Raw genomic sequence first — 12,590 nt, 5'->3', positions numbered from 1 at the left:
ATGGCCCCAAGCTGTAGAACGAGGGTAGGGTTATTTCCAGGGGCTCACTGTTCTCGTGTCTTTCAGAGGGGAGTCTGGAGCCGGGAAAACAGAAAACACCAAGAAAGTCATCCAGTACCTGGCCGTGGTGGCCTCCTCCCACAAGGGCAAGAAGGACACGAGCATCACGGTGAGTGTGGCCCCTGCTCAGTGGCCGAGCCACGGGGCCCGGGTCTCTGGGTTCCATTGAGAAGGCCCGTATTTAACAGGTCCCTTGCCCCGCAACTCACAAGAGGGGTCTAACTGGGTGGGCCCTAGGGGTCTGGCCCATCCCTCGTCTTGGCCAGGATCATCATCCTGAGCGGTCCCGCCTCATGACATGGGATGAGGCCTCTCCTACCACAGTGAGGAGTCTTGCTTCACATCAGGGCTTCCCGCTAGTGGTGTCATTGTCATTTGGGACCAGATAGTTTTGTGGGGGTTGGGGAGCTGCCTCATGCACTGTAGGACTTTGAGCAGCATCCTGGCCTCTTCCCACAAGATGCTGGTAGCAAGCCCCTCCACCAAGCTGTGACAACCAGAAACATCTACGAGCATCACCAGGGGTTCTCTGGGGGTACCCAATTGCCCCTGGCTGGGAACCACCACTGTAAATGTAAACTCTGTAGGACCGAGACACACCTGTCGCTCCTCCGTGTGCTCCTTTGACTGAGACCCCAAGGGCTGGGAATATCAGTGTCACTCGGCTCTGGGCTTTGGTCCAGTGCACTTGACTGGACATCCACTGTGGGCTGGGCATCATAGGATGGGGTCCAGCCCTGCATCCAAGCAATGCTGTCATTCTGTTCACCCGGGCTTCTAGATGGGTGGGGAAGAGAGATCGCTGACAAATGACCATTCAGATAAACCCACAGTGATGCAGTTGGGGGGCTTCAAAGGAAAAGAAGAGCAAGTTTCTAGCATCATCCCATCTTGGGTCCATCCCCCTCTTTGTCCTCCTCTGTCTTGGCCTGGCCTCATCTGTCCCCGAGGAGGGGACATGCAGTGGGGCTGCTTGAAGGACTTGCTGGCGCCTCTGTCTGAAGGTTTGGGGCTGGGGCGACGGCAGATTGGTGGCCTGGAGACGGCTTCGGGTGTCATGGCTCCTGCCATCGCGGGAGCTGTCACAGAGACGGCCCGTCTGGAGGCTCTCGGAGGTCTGGGGCGGGCACTGCTCGTGGCTGGGGGAGCCCTCCTCCCTGCCACAGATGCAGGAAATCCAGCATTTCCAAGCCGTCTCTGGCACAACGTGTTGGAACACACCATCCTGCGGTTAAGTTTGCGTGGCAGTGAAACGCGGCTTTTCGCTGCGTCGTCTTTCCCTGTAACCGTAAACCTAAGAGATGAGAACACTTAATAATGACCGATCTCTCCCCTGTGCCTACGATGTGCCAGACACTTTTCTCCTCCACGTCTGCAAACCTGTCTCAGACAGCATCTTGTTGGTCACATTTTAATCTGTTATTGCCCCCCCCCCCGCCTCCCCCGCCATCACAAAACCTTTTGAGATGTCTGCATCTCTGGGAAATTCTTAAAAGGAACGAGTCGGAATGGAAAGGAAACTGAATCAAAGAAAAGTTGCTGCCTCTCCGGTTACTCTGGGGAATCCAGGCTGTCTGGGGTCAGGGTGGGTGGTGGGTGGGGGCTCGGGGTATTGAAATCCTCATTTTCCTGCCCCTGATGTGCACGTGATTGGAATGACACTGATATTTGTTTTATACCATATTGTTCAACTACAGCAAGGCCCAGCTCTTGCCTACGTGAGTAACTGGGAGTGTTTTCCTGGTGTGTACGGGAGGCACGGAGTGTATTTAGATCTGCATGCTCCTGTTGCACCCACTGAGTCCCATAGCTGATGGTAGAAGGGGCGGGGCCCCCGAGTGTCACAGTCCAAACCGACAAGCTCACCAAAGGACCGTCCGGTGGGGGTCCGACACCAGCGTGTGGTGTTGGGTACATTCGCCCGCCGCAGGGCCCCCACCAGAATGCCCCAGGGGGGCCTCCAGCCTGGAACGGATGTCCCTGGTTCAGAATGAACCCCCCACCCTTTCCCTCCAATGCATCCTCCACCAGGACCCCCCCGAACTGGACTGCCCTAGAAACGTCTGTTCCATCTGGTTGAGCGTTTTAGGACTGTCTGGCCCTGAAGCTTCCCTGGCTTGATTGACAGTCGGTTAATGGCACTGCTGTGGCATGCCTCCCTCCCCCTCCTCCCTGCCGTCATCCCTGAATTTCTCCCCCGAGCCCTGGCCCCCGCACACCGGTGTGTCCTCATGCATGTGTGTGCAGTGCGTGTCTGTCTTTGCATGCCGGTTGCTTGACCCAAGGCTCCGGACACAGGAGACTTGGAGTTTGCGATGTACTAGCTTTGGTGGCACGGTAAGGCCCCAGCTATGCGGCACACGACAGGGTCCCCTGCCTGGACCTCTGCAGACATGAACTCCTCTCTAACGCAGAGCTTGGGGGTGGGGGGGCTGGCATATGGGTCCCATTCTGCAAGAGATCCTCAGAGGTCCTAGCATCCAGGGCTGGGGTCACACTCACTCCGTCTTAGTTAGACGCTGGGAGGCAATGTCCTGGATGGATCAGAAGGAGAGTCAGGATTCTTATTTGGGATCTGCTCCTGTGTGACCCTGGCCAAGTCACTTAACTTCTCTGGGCCACGGTTCTCATCATCCATACAATGAGCAGTTGGGACCAGATGTCCATGTTTAAAGCTCTCCCGAGAAGGATCTTTTTTTTTTTTTTTTGGCCCCGTCAGCCAGAATTCCCATTCTAGACAGGGAACCTTTTTGGGGGGCACACGGTGACCCCAAGTTTGTGTTGACAGTAGTAATCCCTTTAGCCCTTTGCCCTCCTTGCAGATTCCCACGGATCCCAGTTATGGGAATTTTACTCGTGCCCTAGATTTTCATGTAGGTGACACCTTTATTTCATCTTTGAGGGCGTATGAAGGAATAAATGCAGAAATAAGTAGCAGCTTCCTGTTTTGTCCCTTCCGGGACAGCTACCCGTGATGCCCTCCTAGTGGATGGAGGCCCAGGCAGTGAGCTGAGCGCTCCTCCTCCCCTCTAGAACCTTCCCAGCTTTATTTTTTTTTTTTTTAAGCCCAGTCCTACTGGCCTGAGGACAGGGGCAGGGAGCTTGGCAGAGGGGACAAGGGGACAAGAGGAAACCCTCGGGTCCCAGGGGGAGCCTGGAGGAAGGGCTTGGATGGGGAGGCCACTGGGCCGGTCTGCAACTGCCATGTTTCCGGGCTAGGCAAAAGCAGCTCATCGCTTTCCTGGCATGACTTACCTCGTTGGCCCTTTTCTGCCACGATTAATCACGTGACCGCATCTGTGCACAGGAGCCCCCTCGGAGGGGGCCGGTGGGCTGTGGACAGCCTCCGCTGCATTTAACCTGATGAATGGAGCTCAGGCGACCTGCTTTGAGGCTTTGTTCTGCAGTTCGGTTAAGACGATTCCCGGTGGGTTTTGTGCATTCCTTATTGGTCTTCCATAAAAGACTTCAGAAAACTAGGCCCGAGAAGAGGAAACTTGCAACTTAAAAAAAAAAAAAAATCACACTAAACCCCTCAGGAGAAGGAACGTAGAGGTCAGCTTGAAGACAGCTGCCGGTTAAACGTGCGCAGCAGCAGGACTGCCACGGACAGCGGGGCAGGTTGTGCACTGCACAGCTCCAAGGAGCGCAGTTCATTACTGTGTAGATGACATCCTCAACTTTGTGCCCGGGACTTTCACGAAGGTGACATCTTCCTTTCATCTTGGCAGAGGAGCAGGGCGCGTGAGGAAACGAATGTAGAAATAAGTAGCAGCTTCCCGTCTTGTCCCTTTAGGGACAGCTCCCTGTGTTGCCCTCCTGGTGGACGGAGGCCCGGGGAAAGAACGTGCAGTGGTTCTGAGTGAAGTAACGCTGCACAGATGAGCAAGCCCTGGTCAGAAAGTGCCCTTCCTAGGGAACAGAGGTCCCAGCTGTGAGACAGCCCGGCCAGTTGCTTGTCTTCTGAAATCCTTGGGCAGACCTGGCCACTAGCTTTGGAGTGTCGACCGGGCAGGAGACAGGATAGGAGAGAAGCTGCAGGGAAGGGGCCAAGTTCGGGGACGGCCTCCGTCCACCGCAGGACCCTGAGCGCCTGGGCTACTTTCTCCACTAACTAGACGTGAATAATTTCCAGGGTGAGCTGGAAAAGCAGCTTCTACAAGCAAACCCGATTCTGGAGGCTTTTGGCAATGCCAAGACGGTCAAGAACGACAACTCCTCACGATTCGTAAGTAGCAAAACCCCTGCAGTGTCCTCTCCCGCCAGAGAAGGGGGGAGAGTCCGAGGCAGGATGCGGGGGTGCATGTCCCAGCAGTGTATGGCTCTGCGTCTTCAGTCCTGTTGTGACCTTACCACGCTGCAAGGGCTCCTGCCACGCATCCCTTCATTCATTCACTCATTCACTCCACAGGTATTCACTGAGCATCTGCTGGATACTAGGCACCTGTGAGGCTTTTGACGTTTATTCTTTTTTTAAAAAAATGATTTTATTTATTTTTTCATGAGACACAGAGAGAGGCAGAGACACAGGCAGAGGGAGAAGCAGGCTCCGTGCAGGGAGCCCTGTGCGGGACCCGATCCCGGGACTCTGGGATCACACCTTGAGCTGAAGGCAGACACTCAACCGCTGACCCACCCACGCGCCCCTTGATGTTTATTTAGTAAATATTTACTGAGCACCTAGTAGGTGCTAGACACTTAATACTCATTCATTTAATCAGCAAAACACGAATTGAGCCCCCACTAGGTACGAGGCACATACATCCTTCAGCAAGTGTTTAGTAGGCACCTGCTGTGTATAATCATTTGTACACGGTTACATGCACCATCTTCTTGCTTTTTTGTTTGCTCTGTTGGTTTTTGTTAAGCACTTGCTGTAGACCAGACGCTGAGCCAGGCTCACAGGGTTGTAGCAGACAATTCAGAAGTGGTTCCAGCCTTCATGAGGCTTGTGGTCTAGTTGGGGAGCTGAAAGTCAATGGGGCAGGAGGTGCCACCTTCCCACCCATGCTTCTGCAGACTCCAAGGGGCTCCCTCTCCCCCTTGAGCCCCAGGGGGGGCAGGAGAACCCCAAAAGTGGGTGGTTAATGACATGAAGACATGGCTCACCCAAAGAGGAGGTTTGATTCCCAGCTGGATTAACTGGAGGCTGGTGGATCGTGGTGGGGCCAGCATGCATCTGGGCAGGGGGCAGGGAGGGAGTCCTCCAGCCACAAAACTTACCTCCTCCTTACTGTGACTCTACCTCTTAAGAGCACTGTCCCATTGGGCAGGTCACATTGCCTCTCTCAGCCTCTCTTTGCCCATCTTTAAAATGGGGATAACCCCCAAAATAAAATAATAATAAAATGGGGATAACCATGACCAGCTGAGGGGCATTGAAAGAGCCAAATGAAATTGATTTGGGGGAGCTGAGGCTGGGGAGCCCCCCAGGAACTATGTTTTCCTGTTGGCAGGGCAAATTCATCCGCATCAACTTCGACGTCACCGGCTACATCGTGGGAGCCAACATTGAGACGTGTATCCTTTGCTGAGCCCAGGTCACATGGCACCTGACCCGTAACCCACCTCCTGCCCCGAGCCCGAGAGGCCCTGGGAAGGTGCAAGAGCTGCCCCCCTCTCTCCCCCAGGCTCTTGGGTTCCTTCCAGAACAAATCTGCCCTGGAGTTGTTATCCCTCGACAGCAGGCATTCCACGTGGTGTTCACGCAAATGTGAACCCCACGCAGCCTGTGTGTGATTCTGGGTTGACCTCTCCTTAGCTGGGTGACCTTGTGCCAGTTACTCAACGTCTCTGTGCCTCATCTGTTATCACTCATGGGGGTGATAACAGTACCTGCCTCACAGAGCTGCTGTGAGAATAAAGTGAATTAATTCACATAAAAAGCAATTGGGACCGCGCCAGGGACAGGATAAGGCTGGCTGAGTATCGGCTCTTATGTGATCTTCTCTTTCTTTCCTTTTTTCTTTCTTTCTTTCTTTCTTTCTTTCTTTCTTTCTTTCTTTCTTTCTTTCTTTCTTTCTTTCAAGATCCCATTTTTATTTATTCATGAGAGACACAGAGAGAGGCAGAGACACAGGCAGAGGGAGAAGCAGGCTCCATGCAGGGAGCCCGATGTGGGACTCGATCCTGGGACCCCGGGATCACAACCTGAGCTGAAGGCAGATGCTCAACCGCTGAGCCACCCAGCTGCCCCTTCACTTTATCCTTTCAGAGCCATGGCCCCCTTGTCCTGCTTAGGGAGCTGGTCTGTAACCAGTTTCCAGCCCAGAGATAAGAAATTAGTAGAGGCAGGACTTGCCCAGAGGAACAGCGGTGCTGCAGAGGACCTATAGCACTGCCTTTTTGAGACTCTGGATGGCAAAGTGGAGCCACTTAGAAATTTCTGGACTCGGGGACCAGTCTGTGGTTCAGGGATCAACCAACTTAGAAGCACAACAGATGCCTCTCAGGCTCAAGAACGTTGTATTTTTATAGTCGCTTGTGGAGCACATGCTCAGTACTCATGAGATCCCAGGGAATGTTCTAGTGCATCTCGGTGCCTTGGGTGAGGGAGGACTTGGGGGTGCTTCGGGTCTCAGTTCATTCTCAGCTCTGCCGTGTTAGCTGTGGGGTCTGGGGCAAGTCACCTGGCCTCTCCGAGCCTCACTTTTGCCACCTGTGAAATGGGGGTGATAACAGCCCCTACTTGTGAAGCTGCCGTTAAACTGTGGTTCAGTGAAATCATGAGCATGGCCCTCGGCCCAGGGCATGGCCCACAGCGAGCATCTGTGGCTGTTACACCACCATTAATTTCTCTCATTTTTTTAAAGATTTTATTTATTCATGAGACACACACAGTGAGAGGCAGAGACAGAGGCAGAGGGAGAAGCAGGCTCCCTGCAAGGAGCCTGATGTGGGACTCAATCCTGGGACTCCAGGATGATGCCCTGGGCTGAAGACACTAAACCGCTGAGCCACCCAGGGATCCCCCCCCTTTTTTTTTTCTTTTTAAGAGAGAGAGAGAGCACATGCGGGTAGGCAGGGAGAGGCAGAGGCAGGAGAGGGAGGGGGAGACTCTCCAGCAGACTCCCTGCCGAGCACGGAGCCCCACACGGGGCTCGATCTCCCGACTCTGAGATCACCACCTGAGCTGAAATCAAGGGTCGGCTACTCTACAGAGTGAGCCTCCCAGGCACCCCCAACTTTTGTCATTTTCTATTTTAATCCACCCAAACTCTGTTCCCTGGAAAATCAGTATTCATACGGTGCAAAATGTCAGTATTCATCTAGAGAAGCGCCCACAGCAAATGCTAGTGCCTTAAATTCACACGTGAGAACCAGGCTCTGGGTGACTGTGTTAAAATTGGCTGAAGCCACAGGGGGACGAGCATTTCTTCCCTGAACCCCCCAATCCCCGGATCAGATTGTGTCTTCCCCCCTGCTCTGTCGTGTCAGTCCATGCAGGGCAGTGTTTCCTTTCAAAGCCTCTTACAATACAGGCCCACAGATTCTAAAATCCAGAAACTTCTGAAAACCAAAACTCAGCTGGTGGTAAAAGCGACTGAGCCCACAAGAGGCAATTTGTAGTGTCTCTCTCTCTATTCCCCTTAGGAGAGCCGTAACACCTTTTGCTGTATCGGTGGGTCCCTCGGAGCCATCGAGAGTGTCATATGGGGGCACCTGGGTGGCTCAGTGGTTGAGCATCTGCCTTTGGCTCAGGTCATGATCCTGGGGTCCTGGGATCAAGTCCCGAATCAGGCTCCCCATAGGGAGCCTGCTCCTCCCTCTGCCTGTGTCTCTGCCTCTCAATCTGTGTCTCTCGTGAATAAATAAATAAATACATCTTTTTTAAAAAGTGTCCTATGATACTCATATATCCACAGTGGTCTGTCCAAAGTCTAGCAAATTCTGAAACTCTTCTGGCCCAAGGGTTGTGACATTTTTATGATCGTTAACCTTACGCAGGGGTCACTGTGCATTGGGTGCCAGCCTGGGCCCTCAGGACATAGTATCTCATTTACTTCTGGCCCTACTCTGAGAGGTGGGGATGCGGTGTCTGTAGAGGACCCAGCCGTGCCCTGAGCTGCCACTGGGATGCTGATGCCAGGACATGGGTGCTGGTGGGCCAGTGGAATCCTGGTTCTTTAGGTGTAAGGGAACAGCTTCCTGTGTGTTCTGGGGGAAGCAGGCCCCCGGCCACCAACCAGCCCAGCCTCTCTGAGACCAGGGTTGTCCTCTATGTGCTGAGAGCCCCACGATCTTGGAGCTGCATGGCCAGCCCTCCCCCAGCCCAGGGAAGAGTCTGCTTTATAGCTTGTTCTCCGGCCCCCACTCACACTTCTCAGCTGTTCATTTCCTATGTTTGTGGCAAGTCCCGGACAGAAAGCCCTCCCTCTGGCCTCAGCTTCTGCCCTTTAGATCAGTGGCCGGCAAAGTGCGTAGCCTGGCCAGCAGCACCTGTGTCACCCAGGAGCTTGTTAGAAATGCAGGCCTCAGGCCCTGCCCCAGACCTGCAGACTCAGAGCTCCAGCAATGGGTTGGCCCCTGAATTTTAACAAGGCTTCTAAGGATGCGCAGTTGGAAGTGGGTTGGGGCAGCTGAGGCAACTGTTAGCTGTTTTAGGTCTCCAGGAAGGCAAGACTGCCACCTTTGCAGAGCACAGGTGGGCCTGCCCCGATGTCCTACAACATTGCACTTGGGGGTGAAGAAATCCACCTGGTGCAACAGCCCAGCCACCCGTGTGCCATCCCCCGCAATCCGCGACCCCCTGGTCTCCACGCTGCACCACAGCAGAATGGGCTCTCCCCTTAGGCGAATTAGGGCTGTGTTCCCATTCTCCTTCCCGAGGCAAGCCGAACCCCAGGGTGTTTTTGGCCACCACAGACATTGCTTACCACTTCCTAGCTGTGTGCTCTTGGACAATGACTTCTTTCCCTGAGCCTCTGTTTCTCTATGTTGAAAATACAAATAATATTTGCATTTACTTCCTAGGATAGTTTGTGAGGCTCAAATGAGATGTCCCGCCCTGCAATTGGTGAGGCAGGGATTGGGGAGGAAGGGTAGGTTCTGGCAAGGGGAACACCTGTGGTATCCCCAGAATTCTTAACTCCCCCCCGCAAACCAGATCTGCTGGAGAAGTCCCGGGCGATTCGCCAAGCCAGAGACGAGAGAACATTCCACATCTTTTACTACCTGATTGCCGGAGCCAAGGACAAGATGAAAAGTAAGTGACTTGCGATGACACATCACTGGAGGGGGGTGGGGTCCAGCTCTCCCACTTATCATGATCCAGAGTTAATAGATTGGCTATTAAATCAGAGCTTCACGTGCTGCCAGGGGAATAATTATCTTTGGGTGGCAGGTGTATGAGTCCTCATCTCCTTTCAGTGACTGTGGCTTTGGTTCAGGCCACATTTACCGAGCACCTGCTATGGGACATAGCAGCCAGTCTAATCAGATGTTGGTTAATTAACTAATCAAGTCCAATTAGATACAATCTGCCTTCCAAGAAGGGAGAGAGACAATTGCAGTATTTGCCAGTTTACAAAACTTGGAAGTATGTAAGATGCAATTTCATAAGGCGTCTGGAAGGGAAACCAAGCACTTTTCATTATCCGTGTTGAAATCAACCTTAAGTGGCCTTTATGGGGCAGGGGCCAACAAGCCATCTGTAAAGGACTAGGTAATACATCTTTTAGGTGCAGGTGAGGGCACTTTGTCACAACTACTCAGTTCTGCTGTTGTAAAGCAAAGGCAGCCATAGGCAATATATATAGCAAGTGCACATAGCTAAATTACAATAAAACTTTATTTGCAAAGTAGGCAGTATGCTATAGTTGCTTACCTCTGTTGTAGGGGAAAATATTTTTTAAAAAAAGAAAATATTTTTAAAAAGGATTTTATTTAGACACACACACGAGTGGGGGAGGAGCAGAGGAAGAAGGAGAGAGAGAATCCTTTTTTTTTTAATTTTTATTTATTTATGATAGTCACAGAGAGAGAGAGAGAGAGAGAGAGGCAGAGACACAGGCAGAGGGAGAAGCAGGCTCCATGCACCGGGAGCCTGGGTCTCCAGGATCGCGCCCTGGGCCAAAGGCAGGCGCCAAACCGCTGCGCCACCCAGGGATCCCGGAGAGAGAGAATACTAAGAGGACTCCCCGCTGAGTGCAGAGCCCGACATGGGGCTCAGTCTCACAACCCTGAGATCATGACCTGAGCTGAAATCAAGCTTCAGGGCAGCCCTGATGGCGCAGCAGTTTAGAGCTGCCTGCAGCCCAGGGTGCGATCCTGGAGACCCGGGATTGAGTCCCACGTCGGGCTCCCTGCATGGGGCCTGCTTCTCCCTCTGCCTGTGTCTCTGCATCTCTCTCTCTCTCTCTCTCTCTCTCTCTCTCATTGTGTGTCTCTCATGAATAAATTAATAAATATCTTAAAAAATGAAATCAAGCTTCAGATACTTAACTGAGCCACCCAGGCACCCTAGGGAAAAATATTTATCTTGAGGTATAACTAACATATAGCAGTTTCAGGTATACAACATAATGATTCTACATTTATATATATTGTGAAGTGATCACCACCATGAGTATAGTTAACATCTGTCACCGGTAGGGAAAATATTTTTCCCTGTAAGTGCAACCTACTGTATACCAGGTTCCAGTAGGAAATTATGTGTTCTGAGCATGCTAACTCTTAGAAGAAAATACAGATCACATAGCTGGAAAAAAAAAAGAACATACCAGTCAATATAGTGATGATTTTAAGACTAAAATTTTATGATAGCAACGCAAACTTTGCTTCTCATCACTTTTGGGAACCCAGGGTTAGTTATTTTGCTGAAGAAACCCTACGGAAGGGATGTGTGTGCTGGTGCCTCTGCTGTGATGAGGTGTGTTGCAATGTTTCACCACTAGGGAGGCGAACCTCATTCATTGTTTAACCCTGATGCTTGGTGATCTGGAGCATATAATAGAGTCCCAGGGGGCACAATTTTGACTAAAAGGGGGGTACATGCTGAACAGATGTTGTACGCTGGAAATTAGGTAAATTATCAGCTATAGTGCAGGACATTATGAGGTGGCCCAGGGAGAAATGTGTATGTCTCTCCTTGTCTTTGGCACCGAGGTCAACTGTTTGCTTGTTTGGTAATCTGGGCTCCAGTTTTGTGCTGTGTCCCTAGTCTCTCAGAAATTGGGCAAGGATAAGGCTAACTACTGAAATTCCAAGGGGCCATTTTTATTCTTGCTGATAGATCTGGGAAGAGGTTAGGCTTTTAGCAAGGATCAAGCATTTCTAAATTTACCCATAATCTGGATCATGAAATCTTGGCCAAGACCCAAATCCTTGTGACTTTAATCAGGCATCGCGGCTAATCCAAAGGCTGGAGTTAACTGGTGTCTTGGGTCAATTTAACCTGAGGCACCTTCCGAGTGACTTGACCCATGAAAGACCTTTGTTCAAAAGGAAAAGTATCTCATTGACTTTTCTCCAAAACCATAATCAAATCCAGCTTCATTAAAGATTTATCTGGAGGAGGACACTTGATGTATTGGAGGCCGTCCTAAAAGCAAAGCCTACAAGAAAATGAGAAGCAATTATAAATGTGGGGGCAGGGCTGAATAAGAGTAGCAACAAAATGTAACCCCAGAAATCACTTTACAGAGAACCACGTTTCCTGATAGAACCAGAGTTGGCAAATGTTTTTGCTAAAGGGCCAGATAGTAAATATTTTAGGTTTGGAGGGCATCATTTCTGTGGCAGCTGCTCAAATCTGCCTGCCCCCATAGCATGAAAGCAGACTTAGAAAAGAGACAAGGAGATGCGAGTGGCTGTGTTCCAATAAAACTTTATTTAGGAAACAACCAGCAGACTAGATTTGACAAGCCCTGACATCAACTTTATTTATTGACTCGAGTAGAAACAGATGTATGGGAAGGCAGTGTAAGAGAGCTAAATCTTTATCCACCATTGCAGGAGATCCTTAGATAATATCTCATTTTGGAATATGCAGAAATAGCCAATTATAGGTGATATATAAACATTAACATTATAATTTATATAAGCCTACATAAAAATGACATATATACAAGCCTGTGTTATATATAATTTATATTAAGCCTGTTAAATAGAGAGATGGTGCTAAGTACCAGAAGGAACAGCTAAAAAAGGTAGAAGTAATACTATAGGGTAAGGTAGGAATTGGACAAAGGATGGACAGGGAATGGTGTTTTTATTATAAACCTTTTAGTAGTACTTGATTTTTAAAATCATGTGTATTAATGATGTGATAGTTTCCTAAGTGGATGGATAAATAATTATCTAACTCTGCAGGCAGCTCTGTTCCTAAAGGCAGGCTGTTTGGGGGCAGCTGAGATAAAGGCATCTCTTCCTCTGGCTAGATGCAACCCTGTATTGGGGAACATGGCTTAGGAAATGGAGCCAAGTGTAGGTTTCGGCTCCAGACACCTTGGGACAGTGCACAACCTACACCACTGTATGAAGCTGGTGATGGCTGGTGGTGCCTTCTGTGGGATGGAACAGAAGGAAGG

The 12,590-nt window shown here is 50.9% G+C and overlaps 1 protein-coding gene across 4 annotated transcripts in view; it reads left to right on the top strand.

The window, feature by feature from the left end:
* The window catches only part of MYH11 (myosin heavy chain 11), a 117,419-nt gene that overhangs the window by 57,075 nt on the left and 47,754 nt on the right, over nt 1-12,590 (top strand). For 2 of the 4 annotated variants that reach the window (XM_055339710.1, XM_055339712.1), the window contains exons 5-9: nt 67-169; nt 1,758-1,778; nt 4,196-4,288; nt 5,517-5,580; nt 9,167-9,265. In XM_055339710.1, coding sequence (XP_055195685.1) covers nt 67-169; nt 1,758-1,778; nt 4,196-4,288; nt 5,517-5,580; nt 9,167-9,265 — 380 coding nt within the window. The remainder of the gene's footprint in view (nt 1-66; nt 170-1,757; nt 1,779-4,195; nt 4,289-5,516; nt 5,581-9,166; nt 9,266-12,590) is intronic. The other 2 variants (XM_055339711.1, XM_055339713.1) reach the window with 1 other exon arrangement.

Source organism: Nyctereutes procyonoides, unplaced genomic scaffold, assembly GCF_905146905.1.
Source record: "Nyctereutes procyonoides isolate TBG_1078 unplaced genomic scaffold, NYPRO_anot_genome, whole genome shotgun sequence".
In the NCBI taxonomy this organism is placed as follows: Eukaryota; Metazoa; Chordata; class Mammalia; order Carnivora; family Canidae; genus Nyctereutes; species Nyctereutes procyonoides.
The sequence above is the reverse complement of the archived record's forward strand: the minus strand, read 5'-3'. Positions and strand labels throughout refer to the sequence as shown.